General features: G+C 39.1%; 2 protein-coding genes across 2 annotated transcripts; both read right to left on the bottom strand.

Moving 5' to 3' along the window:
* Positions 1 to 5453: 5453 nt before the first annotated feature.
* On the bottom strand, positions 5454 to 5987 carry LOC126690127 (uncharacterized). The gene has a single exon (XM_050385259.1). The coding sequence runs from the start codon at positions 5985 to 5987 to the stop codon at positions 5454 to 5456; it is 534 nt and encodes a 177-aa protein (XP_050241216.1).
* Positions 5988 to 6119: 132 nt separating this feature from the next.
* LOC126690126 (uncharacterized) lies at positions 6120 to 6587 on the bottom strand. Its single transcript, XM_050385258.1, has one exon. The coding sequence runs from the start codon at positions 6585 to 6587 to the stop codon at positions 6120 to 6122; it is 468 nt and encodes a 155-aa protein (XP_050241215.1).
* Positions 6588 to 9229: the final 2642 nt, after the last annotated feature.

The following is a 9229-nucleotide window of genomic DNA, read 5'->3' as shown; positions in this document are numbered from 1 at the left end:
GCACTTTTTACTTTATGAATCTTTTCTTTCTCTGTAATATTTATTTTATAGCTGGGGTAGTTATCATTTTTCCATCTGATGGGACTTAAAATTGATGATGTTGTTGACAATAGTGAATTACTACCACCCTGACTTTACCAAAGCTAACAGTAGTGCATTGCTGCTAACTCAGACAAATTAAACATGTATAAATAATAAGGAAAATGACCATGTACTTAGGCAAATAACTAAGAACATTAACTTACCCAAGGCAAGTGATCCGAGGAGTTGGGTATAACTTGGGATCTGTTTAACACTTAGAAAGATGTCATTAAGTATTAATTTACCCAAAGCATGTGGTTCGAGAGACCAGACATAACTAAAGTTCTGTTTAACACTTAGTAAAATGGACTGAAGTATTAATTTACCCAAAGCATGTGGTCTAAGAAACCAGGCATAACTAAGGTTCTATTTAACATTTAGTAAAATGAACTGAAATATTAATTTACCCAAAGCATGTGGTCCGAGAGACTAGGCATAACTAGAGTTCTGTTTAACACTTAGTGAAATGAACTGCAGTATTAATTTACCCAAAGTATGTGGTCCGAGAGATCAGACATAACTAAGGTTCTGTTTAACACTTAGTGAAATGAACTGAAGTATTAATTTACCTAAAGCATGTGGTTTGAGAGACCAGGCATAACTAAGGTTTTATTTAACATTTAGTGAATCTTTCCTTTATTTAATAAGAAGGGCTGCACTTTTTACTTTATGAATCTTTCCTTTCTTTGTAATATTTATTTTATAGTTGGTGTAGTTATCATTTTTCCCTCTAATGGGACTTAAAACTGATGATGTTGTTGACAATAGTGAATTACTGCCACCCTGACTTTACCAAAGCTAACAATAGTGCATTACTGCTAACTCAAACAAATTAAACATGTATAGATAATAAGGAAAATGACCATGTACTTAGGCAAATAACTAAGAATATTAATTTACCCAAGGCAAGTGATCCAAGGAGCTAGGTATAACCTGGAATCTGTTTAACACTTAGAAAGATGTCATTAAATATTAATTTACCCAAAAGCATGTGGTCCAAGAGACCAAACATAACTAAGGTTCTGTTTAACACTTAGTAAAATGGACTGAAGTATTAATTTACCCAAAACATGTAGTCTGAGAGACCAGGCATAACTAAGGTTCCGTTTAACATTTAGTAAAATGAACTGAAATATTAATTTACCCAAAGCATGTGGTCCGAGAGACCAGGCATAACTAAAGTTCTGTTTAACACTTAATGAAATGAACTGAAGTATTAACTTACCCAAAGCTTGTGGTTCGAAAGACTAAGCATAACTAAGGTTCTGTTTAACACTTAGTGAAATGAACTGAAATATTAATTTACCCAAAACATATGGTCCGAGAGACCAGGCATAACTAAGGTTCTGTTTAGCACTTAGTGAAATGAGCTGAAGTATTAATTTACCCAAAGCATGTGGTCCGAGAGACCATGCATAACTAAAGTTCTGTTTAACACTTAGTGAAATGAACTGAAGTATTAATTTACCAAAAGCATGTGATCTGAAAGACCAGGTATAACTAAGGTTCTGTTTAACACTTAGTGAAATGATTAAAAGATATCAATTTACCCAAGGTATGTGGTTCAAGGAGTTAGGCATGACCAAGGTTCTGTTTGATATTCGAACAAGTAGTAGAATGTATAACACTTAATATAATAAACCGAAATACGGTAAAGAATGCTTTCATTAATAATAATACATTTTCAGGTTGCTTACATTCCAAGGGCGTGGTACAACGTTTTCATCAGATCTTCAAGATAATATGCACATATTCCAGCCACTGAAGTGATGCGATATGGTCCTTCCCAATTAGACCCTAACTTTCCCCAAGCTGGATTCTTGGTAGTACCCAAAACTTTTCTTAATACCAAGTCTTCAGGTGCCAATGGCCTTAGCTTCACATTCACATCATACACTTGCTTGAGCTTGTGTTGATAATAGGCCAATTGGACCATGGCATTTTCTCTTTGTTCTTCAATTAAGTCTAAGCTCTTCCCTAACAGCCTATCATTGTTGTTCGGAGTGAAAGAACTCGTTTTCAGCATTGGGAATCCAGTCTCCAGAGGAATAACAGCCTCAGCACCATAAGTCATTGAAAAGGGTGTCTCCCCTGTTGACCTACGAGGCGGGGTCTGATATGCTCAAAGGACGTGTGACAACTCTTCCACCCATTTTCTCTTTGCATCGTCCAATCTCTTCTTGAGTTCGTTCACTATGGCCTTGTTAACAGCCTCAGCCTATCCATTCCCTTATGGTTAAGCCAGGGTGGAATACCTATTCGTAATTCCCAGGTCGCAACAATACCTCCTAAAGGCTTTACTATCAAAGTGAAGACCATTATCAGAGATAAGGGTGTGAGGGATCCCAAACCGAATAACAATATTTTTCCAAACAAATCTCTTGGCGTCCATGTCCCTGATATTTACCAATGGTTCAGCCTCAACCCACTTGGTGAAATAATCTGCGCCGACTAGCAATCACCTCTTATTCCCTACTACCTTAAGGAAAGGCCCAACAATCCAAGCCTCATTAAGCAAAGGGTCAAGGGTTGGACAGAGGATTAAGGACTCCTCCTGGTTTATGAATGTTTGGAGCAAATCTTTGACACTGGTCACACTTCTTCACATATTCTTGCGCTTCCCTTTGCATGTTCAGCCACCAATATCCCTGTGTAAGAGCTCTATGAGACAAGGATCTGCCTCATGTGTGACTTCCACAAATCCCTTCATGTAACTCCTCTAGAAGTAGCTTTGATGCCTCCAAGTGTATGCATAGCAAGTACGGCCCAGGAAAAGAGCGCTTATACAACTTTTGGTCCTCGGACACCCAAAACCGAGGAGCCTTTCTTCGCACCTTGTCAGCCTCTAACTTTTTTTCGAGTAAGATATCCTCCTTAAGGTACAATACTATGAAGTCCATCCAGCTAGGTCAAATCCTAATTTGATGGATATTGACCACCTCATTCTTCATCTCGGTAGGCTTACACAAATCTTCAACAAGGATAACCCGAGGCAGGCTTTATGCCGAGGAGGTTGCAAGCGTGGTCAGAGAATCAGCATGGGTGTTTCCACTTTTAGGAATGTACTGTAAATTGAAAGACTCAAACCCTAACTGACCTAACCTGACTTAAGCATTCTTTCATTCTCACGTCCTTGGCCTCTAACTTTCCCTGAACTTGGCCTATAACCAGTCTTGAATCTGAAAGTATCTCCACTGCATTTCCACTTATTTTCTGAACCATGGTCATTCCTACTAATAGAGCTTCATACTCAGCTTCATTGTTTGTGGTCGAGAAGTCTAATCTCAAGGATTTCTCAATTATGATCCTCTCAGGAGATATCAGAACTAGCCCCACCCTAGATCCTCTATGATTCGCTGCACCATCAACGTATACCCTCCAGGACAAAGGTTCTTGTAAGGAGATTAACCCGACCGATTTTCCATCCATGTCCTACTTCTGCATTCTCTCTTCTAATGGGGATTCAGCAAACCCGACCACCAAATCAACAAGGATTTGACCCTTGACAAAGGTGCGAGGCACGTACTTGATATCAAAATCTCTTAGAATCGTACCCCACTTGGCAATCCTCCCTGTATAATCAGCACTTCGAAGTAAAGATTTGAGTGGAAATTGGGTTAGGACAACAACTGTGTGTGATTGAAAGTAGTGGGGGAGCTTACGTGTAGCATGCACCATTGCCAAAATGGTCTTCTCCAGTGGTAGTTAACGGACCTCGGCCTCATGTAATGACTTACTCACATAGTAAACTAGTCTCTACACATCACTATCAACCCGCACCTGGACCAAGCTCACCGCATGGGAGGCCACTACAATATAAGCAAACAAAACCTCATCCACCTCGGGTCTGGACATAATAAGTGGCCGAGAAAGGTATTCCTTCAACTGCTGGAAGGCCAAGACACATTTTTTGGTCCATTCAAATCCCTCCACTTATTTAACAACTAAGAGAAAGGCCTACACCTGTCTGCTAATCAAGAGATGAATCAGTTTAAAGCAGCAGTCATTCCTGTTAACTTCTGGACCTCTTTGGGGTTTCGAGGTAGCTGTAAATTGTTAATTGCTCTAATTTGGTTAGGATTGACTTCAATTCCATGGTGAGTAACCATGTATCCCAAGAACTTCCCTAATCCGACACCAAAAAAGCATTTAGAAGCATTAATTTGCAACTTGTACCTCCTCAAGATCTCAAAGATATTCTCAAGGTCGTTAACATGCTCGGATTCTGACTTACTCTTGACCACCATGTCGTCTATATAAATCTCGATGTTTTTTCCTAGTTGTGGCTTGAACATCCTGGTCATCATCCTTTGGTAGATAGCCCCTGCATTTTTTAAACCAAAAGACATCACTTTGCAGTGGTAATTTCCAATGGGCTAACAAAATTTGTCTTCGTTTAACCACTCAAGTCCAGTGGTATTTGGTGATACCCCTGGAAGGCATCCAAAAAGCTAATCCGAGGATGGCCTACAGTTGCGTCCACTAGCCGATCAATCCGAGGCATAGGGAAGGGGTCCTTTGGACAGGCCTTATTCAAGTTTGTGAAATCCACACATACTTGCCACTTTCCACTTTTCTTATTTACTACTACTGTATTGGCCAACCATTCAGAGTAGAACACTTCCTTAATAGCCCCAGCCTGCTTAAGCTTGTTTAACTGCCCCTTGACATCATCAGAATGTTCTTTAGATGAGCGCCGAGGTGGTTGCTTCTTAGGGAGGACAGCTGGGTTGACATTCAAATGATGGCAAATGAAGCCTAGATCCATCCTAGGAGTTTCATAAGCATTCCATGCAAACACATCAACGTTCTCTCTAAGAAACGCTATCAACTTTTCCTTCTCCCGAAGAGGAAGCTGAGTTTCGACCTGAAAGAACTTCTCTGGATCATCATTTATAATAATTTCTTCTAGCTTCTCACACTTTTCCCCTTCCGACACTGCTTCCATAGATAGGATCGGAATTCTTGATTGCTATGAGCTCCCCTCAGCAGAGGCCAAAGACTCAACTTCAGGCTGGTGCATAATTACAGCCATCAAGCACTGCCTAGCTATGGATTGACTCCCAACAAACTCTTCAACCTAGTCCCCAGATGGATATCTTACCCCTCAAATGCAAGGTGGAAGAAACAACCCCCAAGGCATGGAGCCAAGGTCTTGCCACAATGGCCGTGTAGGGAAAATAAGCATCCACCACAATGAAATCCACCTCCACTACCTCTGAACCTATTTATACGGGTAGTCTAATCTGACCATTTGGAACGACAACTTTTCCATCAAAACTTACCAAAGGTGAATCATAGGCTGTCAAATTCTCAGGCTTCAGGTTCAGCCCTTTGTACAGAGTAAGGTACATAATCTCTGTACCACTGCCCTAGTCTACCAACACTCTCTTCACATCATACCCTCTTATCCTAAGCGTGACCATTAAAGCATCATCGTGTGGCTGTATGGTTCCAGCCTTGTCCTCATCCGAAAAGCTCAATGCCGATCGGACCTCCACTCTAGCCCTCTTCAACTCAGGATTAGAGTCCTCGGTGGGTGGCCGAGTTACAGACATCATCCTGGAGGATTGCGAGCTAGTTCTCCTAGGAGCAATAAAGATGACATTAATTGTACCCAAAGAGGGCCTTGAAGAAGCGTTCCCTTGGACCCTTGACCCTACTTTGTCTTCGTGCCCATTGGGCTGATACAAAAACTGTTGTAACCTTCCATCTCTGACCAGTTGCTCCAGATGGTTCCACAGAGTTCTACAGTCCTCGGTGGTATGCCCTCGTTGCTGGTGGTATTGGCAATGAAGACTTTGGTTGTGCCTCATGAGGTCTCCTCCCATCTTGTTTGGCCATTTGAAATATAGCTCGTTCTTGATCTTCTCCAAAACTTGATACACTAGCTCTCGAAACACCATGTTAACCACATTAGGAGCCGTAGACCCAGATTGCCCAACAAAATCCCTTCGGGGCCTACTATTATTGTATCCATCCGACCTAAAATCCCTTTTGTCTTGAGGGATAACTTTAGCCTTTCCCTTCCCTTGCTGCTAGTCTTTCTTGACCAGCTTGTATTCGTCAATACGATCCATAAGCCGATGCACACTCCTTACCAGCTTCTTGGTCAAGGACTTTCTCAAATCATGCTTGGTAGGCAAGCTGACCTTAAAAGTCCTTATAGCCACATCGTCAAAGTCCCCATCGATCTCATTAAACATCTCCCAGTATTTGTCTGAGTACGTTTTCAGTGTCTTCCCTTCTCGCATGGACATGGACAACAAGGAATCAAAGGGCCAAGGAACCCTACTGCATGTGATAAAACAAGATCCAAATGCCCAGGTGAGCTCCTTAAAGGAATCAATGAAATCTGCCCCTAGGCCATCAAACCACCTCATCGCCACAGGTTCCAAACTAGATGGGAATACTTTACACATTAAAGTCTCATTTTTGGAGTGCACAGCTATTCTCTGATTGAAGTAGCTTACATGCTCCACAAGGTCTGTTTGATCGTTATACATGGTGAACGTGGGCTGAGTGAACCGCCGAGGAAGTCTCCCTCCCTAAATTCTGCACGTGAAAGGTGATCTAGAAATTTGGTTGAGCGCTCTGCTCATTGCATCATTTCCCAAGCCCTTGGAAGATGAATTTCTATTTCTGTGCTCATGATGGTAGTCTTCATCATACGAAAAAGACTCACTAGGAAGAATCCTTTATCTACGTCTATAACTACCAGCCTTCGCCGCTTGTGGCACAACTTCCTCTTTAAATGATCAATCTCCCGTTGCATGTTCTTGGCATTTTCTTCATGAGAGAGGTGGCTCCCGCTTCGAGACTGGCTCCTACTAGTATGGGTGGTATACACACTAACCTCCCGGTCCCTTCTGCATTCAAGATTAACAAAATGATCTTGACGTTGGGACCCAATAGATTCCACCAGATTCAAACCTAAACCTACCATAGTTGGACGTTAAACTCACTACAACACCAGAATTTTTCACAAACGACGCCAATTGTAAGGATGCAATTTGGGTCCCTAGCCCAAAGAATAAATGAACTTAGACCCAAAAAGCCCAATACAATGAATTTATAGAAAGTGGGTTAGAAAACTAGGCTTTAATGAATCAGACAACAAGTAAAGTGGATTCAGATGGCAAGAAAATGAAGATAGACTAGTTTATTCTAAATAAAATCGTCCTCGGCACAATCCGAGGAGACCAGTTCTTATATATTTCTCTCAAATTTGATTACAAGTTCAATTTTTGATTGTTACAGTGTTTTTCTCTTAATTTCTTGATCCCCCTCTCTCATTGCCTTCTTCCTATTTTATACTATCTTTTTTCCTTCATCTCTGCCCTCCACGTGTAGGTTAGATTGTTGGTGTTGATCCCTGTCACATCAACACCTTCATGAAGTCTCTGGAGAGTAGCTGTAAGGCTGAAAACTATTGTTTAGGCATCACTTCCTCATTAATGCGGTCAGAGAGTTAGCTGCAGAGTATTCAATGCGGTGGTTGCAGCTTTCCCTTAAATATTTCCTAGCTCCCACCCCTTCTGTACGTTCATAATCCATGTCCTTATAAATAGAACCTCCTGGAACATCACCCTGGATGATAGGACACACATTTTGATCTTTGTTTCGCCTAACTGAGGAGATATTCCTCCTCGGCCCACCTCTCCCAGCCTTTACAGTCATAACTTGCTCATGAAGTTCAAAGTCTTACGTCTTCCTTACTATTGATCTATTCTCAGACCACTGAGCCTCCTCAGACAAGGCCCAAGACTTAATATATATTTGGGCCTGCACCCCACAAGTACCATTAATCGTTTTTTTGTTTTTTTCCTCATCACATGCCACAATGAATTTTCCATATCTAGACAGAGGATAATTGAAAACTTATTTTTCCTATAATTAAGTACATAAAGGAGAATAATTTAAAGTTGAGATTATCTGATATGCAACCGCACTTGTGAGTTGTGACCGAAGGGGAATCTTATCTCCCTATTCTTTAAGGAAAAATATCTAGCTTCCAATAATTTCTTTTTCCTGGCCCAAGAACCTGTAATGCGTGAGTGAAGCTTTCTTTTTATCACATCTCTTAATTGTTTAACCAAATGACTTATTAGTTGTGGATTAACTCTCTCCTCGACTTCATTTGCTTTTGATTAATACTAGTTATATACACGAGTATAATTAAAAATAATCATAATTATACGGTTCAAATTATACATGTATTAACTTACACATTTTTAAAACCATACATTTCTAAAATATGTAATAGTTTTTCATTATATATATATATATATATTATTTATAATTTAATTAGATTTAGACTTTTCAGTTTTTGCATCTAATAATTCACCCGCCATAGAATTTAAAAAATTAGATAGATATATGGTGCAAAATTGAACTCCAATTAAAATTCAATTTAGAATCTAATTGAATTTGGACTCTTCAATTTTTACTCTCAATAATTTACTTAGCACAAAAATTAAAAATTATATGGAATACGTGACGCAAAATTGAGAATTTAATTGAAATCTAATTGGATTTTCTCTTAAATCTAAAAATTACACATTATTATTTCTTCCCTCTAACCAGCTATGTTGGATATGTATAATGAAAAATATTATATTCACAACATTTTCACAACAAATTTTAGCCGATAGGTTGTTGCTGTTACTAGTGGGCAAAAAAATAATTTTAGTGGAAGATTCAAATTAAAACTAGTAACAATTTACAACTTAAGATTTGTTGTGAAAATGTTGTGAAAGTATAAACTTTTTTTTTATTTTTTGAAGGTTTGCTGATCTTTTACAAAGCATTATTTTCTACTTTCACACAAGCTCTATATTTTGCTTTAAAAAATTCCATTAGATACTCTTTTTTTTTTTTTTTTTAGAACTACTATACATCCAATAGTTTTTTTTTTTTTTTTTTTAAGAGGAATATCCAATAGTTAACTTTATTATACTTTTACATACCCTTTTTATTGTAATTTTTTTCCCTTTTTAATCACATTAAATAGTAGTAACAAAGACATACAATATCACGAGTAATAAGTCATCTTTTTTTTTTTTTTTTTTTGGATGTTAGTCCGTGACAGAGTCTTATAATGTTTGTATTAAACAGGACGGTGAAGTCCACCGTGTCGTCTTCTAAT

This window comes from Quercus robur, chromosome 6 (assembly GCF_932294415.1).
Source record: "Quercus robur chromosome 6, dhQueRobu3.1, whole genome shotgun sequence".
Lineage (NCBI taxonomy): Eukaryota > Viridiplantae > Streptophyta > Magnoliopsida > Fagales > Fagaceae > Quercus > Quercus robur.
The sequence above is the reverse complement of the archived record's forward strand: the minus strand, read 5'-3'. Positions and strand labels throughout refer to the sequence as shown.